The 13,486-nt window shown below is 42.9% G+C and overlaps 1 protein-coding gene across 2 annotated transcripts in view; it reads left to right on the forward strand.

Moving 5' to 3' along the window:
- Positions 1-6,535: 6,535 nt before the first annotated feature.
- Positions 6,536-13,486, forward strand: part of TPD52L1 (TPD52 like 1) — a 61,893-nt gene continuing 54,942 nt past the window's right edge. For both annotated transcript variants that reach the window (XM_075748021.1, XM_075748022.1), the window contains exon 1: positions 6,536-6,648. In XM_075748021.1, coding sequence (XP_075604136.1) covers positions 6,630-6,648 — 19 coding nt within the window. In that variant the 5' untranslated portion in view covers positions 6,536-6,629. The remainder of the gene's footprint in view (positions 6,649-13,486) is intronic.

Raw genomic sequence — 13,486 nt, forward strand, 5'->3', positions numbered from 1 at the left:
CTCACATGAAGATAAAATAAATACATGCTTGGAATGCATTCCGTATGATTTTGCATGTTCCTAGTACATTTCACGCATCCTCACAGCCTGTAAGAAACCTTAAGAACATCTGCTAGACCAATGAGAAAATTCTGTGTTGCAGAATTGTGATCTCTTAATAGAATCTTATGAATCAGACACACGTGTAAAGGAAAATATTCTCTTAAGGTAGACACACCAATGTGAGAAAATTAATGTAATGCTTCTTATTTTCACTACGTCTTCAGCCCCAGCCCTGTCTTCTGCTGCAAATCATTTCCTTGTTTACTAAGGAAGGAAAAGGAGAGAGGTTTCGGGAGAGGTTTCATCTTGATATAAGAAAGAAATTTTTTACAATGAGAACAATTAATCACTGGAATAATCTCCCCAGGAATGTGGTTGATTCCCCATCACTGAATGTTTTCAAGATGCAATTGGACAGGGTGCTAAACCGTCTCATTTATGTTCCCTTTCCCACAAAAGGTTGAACAAGATGATTTTTTGAAGTCCCTTCCAACCTGGGCTGCCCTGTGATTCCATGATTCTATGAATTAGTACTTAGTTACTGTGGTGGGTTGACACTGATGTAAACACCCCTACCACATGCCAGAATATCAAACAGTCAGAAGAGCACATGGTGACTGCTCAATGTCATGTAAGAAAGGGTGGTAGGCATTGGGGGCTGGAGGCATGGGAGGGTACTTGTGGAAAGGAACATTGTTGGAGCCACCACTGGAGCTGCGCACTTGGGAGGGGACGCTCCGTGCTGGAAGAGATATGGCTTTAAGGGACTGCAGCCATGGGTGACGCATGCTGGGGCAGGGACGTTCCTGAGGGCCTGCAGCTGTGTGTGACTCGTGCCAAGGGACTGTGGCCGCTGGAGGAACCCACACTGGAGTAGAAGAAATAAGTAAGAAGCAAGAAGCAGTGGAGGAAAAGCGTAAGAAGCAAGGATTCTCAGAAAGAAAGCATTCTGCACTGATCCCAACCTCCTGTACCACTTGTTGCCTCACCAAGAAGTCCGAGTGTCATGTGTGGTGTTGGACTGAAGTTGAGACCAGGGAGAGGGGAGGAAATGTGTTTCCCTAAGCATTTGCTTAGTTATCTTCATGTGAGTTTTTTTCCTCAATACCCGAATCAGTAATTAAAAGTTTATGTTAATTGGCCATACATGAAATTAACTGAAATTCCCTGAGTCAGGACTGGTTTGCCCATGACACCTACCCATCCCTGAAAATAACAAGAAGGTTTGACCAGTGATTAACGTTAAGAGCCTGCTTTGCACAGCCTTTCAGTTTGACCATGATGAAGTTACTTGGTCTCCCTGAGCTGCACATTTTCCATTTCTAAAATGAACATGGCTTTCAAAGAGGCATCATAAATATATTTCATCTTGAGATGCTGAGGTGGAATGATAATGGGAAATCATCTGACAATGGAGTGGGGGAAGACCTCCAAGTTTGGGGAAGATATTTATTTTTTTGTTAAGCAGATCAGAATATTTGCAGAGCCACAATGGCTGGGCTGTGCATACACTCTGAGGGTCATCTGGGGCATGTAAATACAGACAGAATTGAAGATACAAAGAGTAGAACAGTGATAATTGTCTCTTAATTTCCTCTAACCTCCATGGCAATGAGATAGCTGTTTTCAAAACCATGCCTAATGTAGCTTAGTAATATTAACTTCAGAACCTCCTCCTCCACCCCCTTGAAATACTTTTACTTAAATTCATCCCCAGTTTTCTAAAATAGTAATCTCTTTGGCCACCCTGTACCACAAGTCTGTCAAATGGTGGATATTAACTCTCTGTATTTCCAGCCTCATCTACTTTGTCATGGACTCATTCTCTTCACAGTGAGCCAGTACGCCTTGGCGGTAACCAGCAACTAAGCCTTTGCCATCCTGTGTTGCCTATGAAAAAGCCTTGTTGGTCTGTCATCTAAAGCAGGCACTCAAGGAAGGCAATTACTCAGCTCACTCTTCCAGCATCAGTCAGCTTCTCCCACTGAAGGGTCTTGAAGATTAGTCAGCATCAGATCAAGAGATATCAAGTGGTTTTGCAGCAGAACTTCCAAGAGATCATGGAAAAGGTTGTTTGAGACTAACTTGACTTTCCAAAACCACTGTCACTGTTTTCTGAAAGATGAGAAGTCTGATTCTTTTCTAAGAGGAGTGGTTTTAAGGGGCGGTCAAGTCCAATTAGATCCCTGTCAAGGTCTTTCAACACCAAACTCTTCAATGAAATCGGGTTCATAGTGGTCTTCCACTCCTATGTGTTGAAGAACATCAGACAGAGTAGTTCTTTTCTGTGATCATTAAAAATATATTGGATTTTTCAGTTCAAGTGAAGGCAGTGGGAACCAGCTTCAAAAGAAATGAGGACCTCAAGAATCAGGTTATTAATATGTGGAGCTCCCTGCCAAAGGATGTCCCTCAGAGGGCTCTAAAATTTGTGGGTCCTGGAGGCCAAAAATATTCATGGAAGAGAATCCACTGAGATTCATATCCCTGAATTAGAAATAGTTGGAGGCTGAGAAGTGTAAGGGAAAAAACATGTTTTTAAAGAAATATTGTGCAAAGTGTGTCTTTCATCTGACGCAGTACAGCTGTCTTGGGTTCACACATCTTCAGAACGAATCTTTTGCAACCTTCAGGCTACATCTGAGACCCCTGTGCAGGAGGGAGACAGAAAGACCCAGGAACATTCTGTGCTTCCAAGCATTTCTGATATCGGATATCCTAGTACCAGTATAGATATCACCAATGGTAACACCCCAGTGCTCCCAAAGCTCGCCTGGCAGGTAATATGTCTTCCTTCATATCAACAGTTATCAGTTTCAACATAGAATTGAAAAGTATTAAAGGAGCTTGTATGTAGCTTGTATATATGTGTGTATGTAGTAGATGGGAAATGATGGAGATATATCTGGTACTTTATCTCTTGTACAATAACAGGTTGATATTTTGGAGAAAGGAAGCAAATGTCTTAAGTGGTGCAACAAGGAGCAGCTGAACAGATGAACTGAAAGCTGTGTTGGACAATGTGGACACAGATAATATTGAACTGTAAAGAGTGTTAAAGCTTTGTTGATGGATCTTCTATCTAATTTACAAAACAAGGTAATGTCTGTTCCTTTATCTAACCTATGTGATAAGAGTAGAGAGCCTTAGAATAAAACACATGCAACTGTCAATAGGTGCAATAAATTCAACTGTCTTTGAAGTGGGTGAAATTCTCGTACTTAACATACTCCCTCTACAGCCTTCTGCCTCATCGCTGGCGGATCTAACTTTTTATCACAACTGGAATGTTGTGCTCACCGATGCCTGTCATTTTTGTTATGAAATGCATGTATGCATATGCTGCAGTTTACCCTGCTAAACAATCATTCAGCCTGAAGAACCAATAATTTCCACTGATATTTCACAGTTCTTAGACTGTTTGCACTTATGTGAATTATTCAGCACATTTTTTCCTCCTCATTTTCCATGGAAATTTAATAAGAGTTTAGGATACTCAGCATCATCCAGAATCCTGCCTTAATCTCTCCCTGCAAAATGCATGTAGTTACTCCCTACAAGCACAGAGAGATTTATTGAAGTCTGACGCTAGATTGAATGGTGCTGCTTTTGTGGTGGAGGACAACAATCAGTGTAATGCCATAAACATAATAAATTTATTTGATGCCTTTTACTGTTCTATTGTGAAAATGGTGTAATCTGAAGTGTACAGTAACAATAAGTATTTAAAAAATGGAATAATTTGGCTTTTGTTTTATTCTGTCTGACCTCTTAAAAACCCGGACAAAACCCAACTGTCTTTAATTTCAGCATGATGGGAGAGACAGTGACCTTTCTCAGGCAACAACTAAGCTGCTACAACTTGGTCGAGACCTTTCAAGACAGAAAACAAAGTCTGAATTATGTCAATCTCTTCAGACTGAAAAGGGGAACAAAATCTCTCACAAGGCAAGTTCGATGATGAATCTTACATATCGGTGATAGATGTGGAACAATATGAAAATGAGTCCTGCTGTACTGTAGGTAGAAAATGAACCAGTTACTTTACAATTAAATGACATCATTTCAATGGGATATTAATTTTCTAATCAGATTTACCTTTAAAATTATGATCTCCTAACCATATGATACAGAAGAATATTAACTTGTAAATGACTGATTTCTTTTTCTGTGTTCCACGCCACGAGATGAACATGCTACTATGCAACTCATAAAGATTATAGGTTTGTTTCCCTGAAGACATTTCTGGATCTCTTAGAATGTAGAACTAGTTTTGTTGTTTGCCAATACTTGTTAGGTAAAATACTTTTCTTTACAGAAGAGTGCATTTCTGGTGTGAAAAAAATATGTAATATATATGAATGTAAAGAATAAATCAAATACAACATCTAAAAATTTAGTAAAATTTTCTATTTTTCAGTAATTTGAACAGCACATGCCTCTGTAAGATTTGTAATTATGCTTCTACATAAACAGTGTTTTTAATATTGTTATAGCCCTGTAAGTAAATTGAGTGCTCTGTTTTCATTATGCTTCATAGAAACTGCTCAGACTGCTTTAAAAACCTCTGCCTCTATTTGCTGAAAAGTCCATGTTCTAATTATACTGATAGTTTCATATGTTGAGAGAAATTTCTCAGCTGTTTCATGCATTTGTGGCTGGACTTGGGTTTGGGTTTTTTTCATGTAGAAGTTCATGGCATTTCTGAGCTCAAATCTCGTCATGGTAGGATGTCACTTTATTTGAGATGATATGAGTACAGGAATTCATTCTTCTGACAGCCTCTGTTCTGCTTTTGTAAGTGGTAAATTCCAGCCTAAGGAGATGTCAAATCACAATGAAGAGAGGCTTGCCTAGAAAAAAATGATAATTCATGTTTTACAGTATTCAAATTCAAAACCACCAGCGTGTGCATATTAAAGCAAAACATTAGATGTATACAAATTAAAGCTGCCTTGGCCTTAATTTTCTAATTTTTTAAGAAAAGCAAAGTTCAGAAACAAGTAAATTTGACACTTTGCTATGTTCTACAATATTTTAAGGAAAAGAATCTATTTTCTGCCTATAAATGTTCTTCTTTCTTTAACCTCACTGCATAATCATTTTCTTTTGGATTTCCTTTTCTTCAACTAAAGTATTACCTGTTTGTATAGCTTCACACACAAATGTCCAATACTTCCTTCATCTGCCTTTATTCTCTTGCTTTGTTATTTTTAATATTACAGGCCCTAGGAAGCTCTGCGTCCTCAGTGTGTCCTGGAAGGCATTCAGTAGTACCATATACACAAACGAGATACGGTGTCTGACTGACAAATAGATGGACAATCCGCCATGGCGAATGCAGCACTGCTAAAACAAGTATTCTGGACCCTTCCACAAGTGAACTTAACATTGACTGGTAATGAAGTGTGGAAGTTATGTTGGCACGAGCAGAACTTAAGAGTAAATCAGCACTGTGCTGTTAATGATGCATTGTCACCCCAGCTTCCAGTGAACAGTAGGATAGACCTACGTACTGGGAAAAAAAAATAAATTACCAAAGCTGCTAAATACATGTGACAGCATAGGCTCTGTCAGCCTTCCTTTGAATGTATTCCCATGCTTCTACCATAGGAGGTAGTACTTGAAACAGGCACTCAAGTAAGTACTCATTCACTTCAGGCACCCAATAATTCACCATGTGCTGTTGCACCAGGTACGCCCGTGGGCTCGGGTGGGGAGCTTGCTGCTGCCGGTGGCCTGGGGCTCCTTGCATCCCCTGGGGAGAAGCCCCGGTGCCTTCCCTCAGTAGGGGACAGCCGTGGCCTGAGGCGCAGCGCCCGACACTTGTGCAGCTGAGGAACCCGGGTGCGGGCCAGGGCCAGCTTCGGGGCTGAGGGGCCCAAGCTGTCAGGTCCACTGACAGGAGGTTTGTCCTTGGGACACCACAGGTTTCTGTGGGGAGGTAAACTCTCCTACCTTTGCTATTTTGACCCTCAAGCTGGAAGCTTTGCGTGCACTCTTGCCTCCAAGTCCAGTATTTTAGATTTTCGTATTAAAAGAAGCAGGAGACCATACAGTCAGTCGGCAGACGGGAATGGCACTGAAGAAGAGCTCCCCTTTCTCACACCTCCCTGGCAGGCATGTTGCTCTTACTTACAACCACAGCAGACGCGACCTCACCCCACGGGGCTTGCAGGCGCTACGAGGATGGCGCTCAGCCCGCCCCCGGGAGGCCGCAAGGAGAGGCCCGTCTGCCCGAGGACGAAAGCGCAGCAGGTCGGCCGTGTCTCTGCCCCACGAAGGGCTCTTCTTCACCATCATTCCCCCCCCCCACGGCTCATTACCGCGGGGGTCCCCCCGCCCATCCCCTCCCCGCGATGCCCCCCACCAGGGCCAGCCCCGCCGCTGAGGCGAGCGGGCCGGGGGCGGGGGCGGCCCCAGGTGAGTGGCACCGGCGCTGCCCGCGCCTGGCCGGCAGGTGGCGCCGCCCGCTCCCGCGGCGCGGGGGAGGGGAGCGGTAGCGGCAGCGCAGCCCGGAGCCGGCTGTCAGCGCCGCGAGAGCCCTGGGTCCGTGCGGGGCGGCAGACGCCAGAGCCCCCGGCGCCATGGAGCCACAGGCACAGGGTGAGTCTCGTCGGGACAGAGCTCTCCGGGTGGCGCGGGGGTCCTGTCCCGTCCTTTCTTGCCGCCGGGGGCTGCCGCTCCCCGCCCGGTCCCGGGGAGGGTCGAGCCCACGCGGGGACAGCGGGAGAGTGCCCCGCGGCAGGGAGAGCCTGAGGGCGAGCCGCGGCCCGGGGCTCCGCCCGCCTCTCCGGCGAGGGGGCCGGTGAGAGGAGCGCGGTTTGAGGTGCTCGTGAGGGGCTCCTCGGCACCCCGCTGGCGGTCGCGGCCCCGAGCTCCGCCGGGGAGTGCGGTACGGCCCGACCCGCGGAACGTCAGGGCGTCCTCGCCGTGCGCCCTGTCCTCCATCCCGACCCGGGCTCCTTTCGGCTTTCCTCCTTTTACTACACGGCTGGGGTGGTGGCGTCCGTTTTCTGCTTCTGCCGGTTGTAAACCTTTCACGGTCAAGTAGCTGCACCACAACTTCGCGTTAAGTTAACCTCGGTAAAAGGTGTGGGATCCTTGTAAGGGGTTTGAGGTAGTTTTGTGTGCGGGTCCTGCCCGGCCGGCCTGACCCTCCGCTCCAACTCCGGCCCCTGCCTCTCGGGGCAAGGCGGGAGGGTGGGTGCGCGTCCCTGCCGAAATCGCAGCCCTCTTCTTGGGGGGCTGCGGCGTGCGAGAGAGGCGTCTCCGGCAGCGGGGACAGCACGACTGAACTGCCAGCAGATCTCTCAGCTAAGAGCAGCTTAAAATGGGATATGCTAAAGCATTTCTGCAGTTTTGCAAACACGGCTTTCATTAACTTAAAGTGAACGTTTTCTTTTTTCTATTGCAACGGTTATGATTAAGTTGGATAGTCATATATCTGTGTGGGTAAAGTTAATTGGCCTCCAAAGAACAGAAGAAACTTTTCATGCAAGATTTAAATGGTATATGGGTCAACCTAAGGTATTTAGCACGCACAGATCTTGCTCACCTTTATGGCCTTGCTTATATTTTCTGTGACTTCACCACGCACATCCCTAAGTCAACAGTACTAAGCAGGTGGTACAAATATTTTTGTGAAAGCACAATGTTTAGAAACCATTTTATGTCATCTTTAAAATAGAGAGATGAAGTAAGAGGGAGACATATGCTTATTGAAATTAACTGACAAATTACCCTTCCAGAACAGTTAAAAATTCTCTTCAACAAATATACGTAAAAGAGGCAAATATTGATTGCAAATACGATTGCATGTAAAGGAATACGGTGGGAAATTAGAGTACATGATGCTTGTGAAGGAGAAAGCCTTTCCAGCAAAAGCGTGGTGTATGTGCTGTCCTAATGGATACATGGCTGAAGTTGATTTGCAAAATAAATAGATCTGTGATTCAGTGCCTGGGGTTTTTAAAAGTCAGTGTTAAGATTATAGCATAAGGCTGTTATTTAAACTAATTTTCTGAATATGTCTGTACAGGTACTACGGTGGGAGCTCCTGTTTTTTAAACAGGAACTTTATATGGAAGAGGATTTCTTCATTTCTTGTTTTGTAGAATTGATGGAAAACAGTATCTGATTCTAATTAGCCAGATAATGGTATATGTGCATGTGAACTTCCCTGACTAGTATGATGAGTAAATATGTTCTTAATACATGTTAAAAATTCAAGCCAATAAATGTGTTTTGCTAATGTATGTTTCAGTCAGCAACTCTGTTACTGCCACAGGTCTTTAATAAGTTCTTCTTCTGGATGAATATCTGTTGGCTAGTGAGAGAACATAAAAGCATTTTGTACTGCTTAATTTTATCTAATTAGGGATTCTTAGCCCTTCATTTTTCTGCGTGCAATGCAGGAGCTCAGGAGCTTTTGCCTTTTTTTTTTTTTTGTAATCTTAAACTTAGTTGACAGAAAGACAAATACGGGACTTTGCAAGACTATACTCAATTCTTAAGTCAGTTTTTTCTTCTCTTTCCCACCTGTTTGTTTTATTTCTACAGTTTCTCAGAACAGCCTCCCATTACTTAAAAAATACCTTTCTTTGATACACTAGCAGTACAAGCTAAGACTTTTGTGCTAGGTATTTGCACGCCAGCAAACCTTTGTTCCAAAATGGCCCTCTTTCTTTCTAGACTTAATTCAGTGCATGCTACTGCAGTTACGGGGCCTTGCTGGCAAGAAGAATTTAACCTCTATGTGTCTAATGCAGTTGAATTCAATTAAGTACATCTAAGCACTGGCCAGAAATCTGAAATTTTCAATTCAACTATGCAATTTCCAGAGCACAGTTATAGGAGGTTACTAACAAAACAGCAGCAATTTGTTTTGGGGAAAAAAAAAAAAAACACTTCCAGTATCTGCTTAAGCAACAGGAGAAAGGTGTATAATGAGTTTATGAATTGCTTCTAAGGAACGTTTAGATGCCCACAGAGAAATGAATCCTGAATGGTTTGTTCCAGTGTGCTCTGCTGGGGGGTTGCATTCCAATTGAAAAGACAGAGCAAAAAGCTATAAATTTGAAAGCACTGTTGAATTTCTCATATTTAACACTGTAAAGGTTTTCTTCAAAAGGACTTTTCTACATAATTATGTCGTTTGTGCCATTTTATATTGTCCTGAAGGGAGGCTATGCCTGAGTAGATCAATTTCCTGTTCAAGAAACACACGCATGCAAGTATAAAATGTAGATTTCTTCAGAGCAGGAAAATAATTTTTTTCAGCATTTGTACATAGCAGCATGAATCAACCTTATAAATCTTAATGCAACTGTGGGGAAAAAAAAATATTTCGTGTAACTCTATCATGGTACTGATAGAGGTCACAGCTAACATCAAGAGTTTCTGTGTGGTTCAAGGCACAACATAACATCTATCCATGCCTCAAAAAATGCGAAAGTTAAATGCTCTGATTTTTATCCTAAAGCAGTAGAGAAAGTTCAAGGACTGAAATGGAATTACTATTAAGTATATTGAATATGTCGTGCAACATTCATGTTAACTAGATGAGACAGTCTACCAGACAGAGAGTAATAGTAATTAATGTTAAAATTATTTTCTAAAGAAATAACCATATGTTCCATGTAAACAAATTCATATGTGCAATAAAATTCATAAATTGTACTTTACATAAATCGTATCTTTAAGCCTCTGAGTGCTTTTATCTTTGATCACTTTTTCCTCTTAATGGTCCTAGAGCTAGCTGATCCCAGGAACACACCAGCTATACTTATGCTGGGGGCTAAAAATTCCACAAGAACATATTTGTTTTCCTTCCTATGGCTGGTGAAGAGTTTGGAAGTCTGAAGAATGATGCTTCTCTCTGAAATACAGGATAATCAGAACTGTGTCTTTGTCTCTCATGATACTCGTTCCACTCCAGGTCCAGATTAACTGACTATCCTGTGTAGTCCTGCTTTCTAGTTTAAAACTGTGAGTGCCCTCTAATAATGACAGTACCATGGATGTCTTCATCTGCCTCTCATCTGAGCATCCCATGTGACTTTTAACACTGAAGCTTTGCTCTTAGTACATCTTTCTCCTTTTGCAATAATTCTCCCTTTTTTCTTGTATCCAGCTATATCCTACCTCCTTCTTTCTCTGTTGTATCCTGTCTTGATCCTTACCCTGATTAAGCTTTGGTGTGCAGCTTTCTGCTCTTTGTCCTTTACCAACCCAGGTAGCTCAGTCAGCTTCGTGCACTTCCAGCCTCTGAAAGGGTTTTTGAGGCATCTCCCTGTCCTAGCAGTTCTGCCTACTGCTGTTCCTGACAGATGTTCTGCATCCTCTGCTAGTTGTGCATTTTAGCCATAATAGCTTGCAGTGGCTACGCATATACCTGTAAAATATTGTGGTGAGAGCTGTAGTTAGTTCAGATGTTAGACTCCTTGGGGCCTGCATCTCATAGACCTGCAGCACTGCACTGCTTTCCTCTGCTGTGTGCAGCTGACGTGCTCTGTCTGAGATCCTCAGGCCGGTTGCATTTGACACTTGAGGTTACAGAGCAGAGGCAGCACCTGGGCATGTGCCATTTGGCTGGAGCTTATGGTCAGAAAGAAATAATTAGAAGTCGCAGCAGTGGCCCTCTCCCTGCCACAGTGGCACCTGTGGCATCTCACAGTCGGATGGTCTGAGGTCTCCCATGGTGAGGAGGTGGTGTGTTACCTGTGATAAGGTGTACAAGACTTGCCAAAACAGGGCATTGGCAGCTTGGTTAGCATTCTCTCTCCCTCTTTCTCCGCACTAGCTACTCATGTGGTTACTAATACAGATATGAATCTGGATAGAGAGTCAGTCTCACAGTGGGAAGGTGCGTGTAAGGAACACATGGAGATATTACTTCACTGCAGCAGCAGTGCTGTGGCCATCACGCCAAAGCACAGCCTTGCTGGAGACAGCAGCGTCTTCCCTAGCCTCATTGTGTGAGGATGGTGACTACCAAGGAGCACTGACCATTTTGTTCTCTGCTCTTAGGGGAAAGGTGAACAGGGTAAAACTAGTGGCTGGGGGCTGATTTAGGGTAATTGTTCTATGAGAAGAAAATCCCTCTGGTTGGGTAAGTCCATCAGCACACCGGTTGGTCAGTGTTGATACATGTGAGAAAATGGGAAGTATGAGGCAAGGGGAACCTTAGTTTTTTTGCCCAGCAGCAGCAGCTAGTTCCTTCCATTATGAGAAGTGCATTTACATTCCCCACCTGTCTTTGCAAGGAAAGCGCCTTGCCGTACATGCTTCTGAGGCTTCAAGGTTCACTCCAGTTAACCAGGGGTTTGTGCTGTCTCCTTACTGCCCTCTGGAGCTCACCACTGCCCCGCTGTGGAAAGCAGGAGAGAGGACTTCGCAAAGGGTCAGGAGGATATTGGAGTAATTGAACCAGCCAGTGATAACCTGCATATTTGAGTACATGATGGAAGTCTCAGCTGCCATGTTAATAAGATCACATGAAGATGAGGTCAAGTGAAAATTGTAGGGTTGCAATTTATAGTAGGATTCTTAAATATTTAACAAGAGCGTGCAGAGCTCGAGATAATTGCTCTTTCATCCTTTTTATACTAAAAGGAGGGAAAATATATGCATGGAATAAGTTATTTGGTATATCAGATTTTAAGCAAATAAATGTCTGAAATCAAATGCAGTGTTTCTGATTTACCCTTTTGAACCTGTACTGCTTTCAGCTTTATGACACTTGTCACAAGATTAAATTCAGTTTGCTGAGGCTGAGAAAATTTGAGTGGTTTCATGCTACACATGAGAAGTGAGAATATAATATGGTGGGATTTAGAAAAGAGATAAAAAAGGGATACCTCCTCTAAAATCTAAGGCCAGTCTTATGTGTGGTAACTTGGCCAGTTTTAAGATATAAAACGCAGAACATGCAAAACCAAACACATCAAACCCTAAAACATGTTTTTGAATTCTTGGTCTATTTTTTCTCCTGTATCTTCTTATTTTCACAGGACTGCTGATATGAGCCCTATTGTGAGGCAGCACAAGTGTACTCTGAGTCTGCTCTCTGTCAGTGTTCTCAAGTGCACTAGTGGAAAGATGAGTCTGCTGATGCTGTTCTGATGTGCTTCGCTGACTTGTGCAGTACACTACAGGAATGCGTGGAACTTTTGAGGTGCTTTGCTTAGGCCAGGTTGGATAGGGCTTTGAGCAACCTGGTCTAATGGAGAGCGTCCCTGCCCATGGCAGATGATCTTTAGGTAGATGATCTTTAAGGTCCCTTCCAGCCCAAACCAGTCTATGATTCTGTGTGCTGCTTGAAGGTCAAGGATGTGGCACAAGCTTGGCAGAAGATTGCAGAGGGATTGAAGCATGTTCTATGTGGCTGTATTTAGAAATTTAGGTATTGTTTAATAGCTTGTTTTAGTGTAATCCTGGAATTTGGGTTTAGAAAGACTGTACTCAGCCTTTGTTTCATAAAGTGTTTTAAGGGTAAAATTAGATCTTTCTTACTAATCAGAAAATACCTCTTGGGGTAATATACAAATATGAGATCTGGGCAGGCTAGTTTTATCTGGTTTTATTTGTATCTCATAGAAATGCATAGTTGCAATGCCAAATTTTAGAAATGTAGTCTGCTGTAGTCATATTGCTGCTCTCTAAACTGGGCATTTTGGCCACTGCATTCTCTAAACCTATCGTGTACAAGAAATGTTGAGAGGGGACTGACAAATCTGGATTGTAATATCAGATGTCACACTGACTTTCTCCAAAACCTTGGGCATATTAGTTGGTTTGTTTGATTCTTTAGGACAGAAGTAATGCCACTTAGCCATCTTTGAGATCCGTGGATCAAAATCATATTATAATAGCATCATTACACTTCTACATACATGGTGTGGTTAACTGTCGCAGGGGGATAACTGTAAAAGACACAGCCATTTAGCAAGTGTTTGTATTGCACTTCAGCACTAAATCTCTTTCTTTCTCTTGTGCTGTCTCTCATTCCTTCTCTTTCACTTTGTCAAAAGAAGCAGAATGTCAGCAGTGAGGATCTTTCTGCATATATTCCTATCTGAAAGTGTAATACAAATGCAAGAACGTGACATGCTTGAAATTATACTGCCTCAAGTACCATTCTACCATGATGATAAAGGTCTTACACTGAGTCTTCCATTTCCCTGTCCTGCTTGGCACATTTTACCTTTTCTGTGCTTGTAAGACTTAAACCCTCTGGATAAAAAAAAGGGCTTCTAAAAGGCTGTTCTTGTTAATTATTTCTGAGCAAGATTTCTTGAACTTTTTGTTTCTTTTTCACCTACTCCAGTAAAAAGGTATTGTGTTTATATTAATGGCATGGAGTAAAGGGTACAGTAAAGTGAAGGATCCACTACTGGATCCCCAAGCAGACAAGAAAGTTCCCACTGCAAATAGTCGCATA

Source organism: Balearica regulorum, chromosome 3 (assembly GCF_011004875.1).
Source record: "Balearica regulorum gibbericeps isolate bBalReg1 chromosome 3, bBalReg1.pri, whole genome shotgun sequence".
Lineage (NCBI taxonomy): Eukaryota > Metazoa > Chordata > Aves > Gruiformes > Gruidae > Balearica > Balearica regulorum.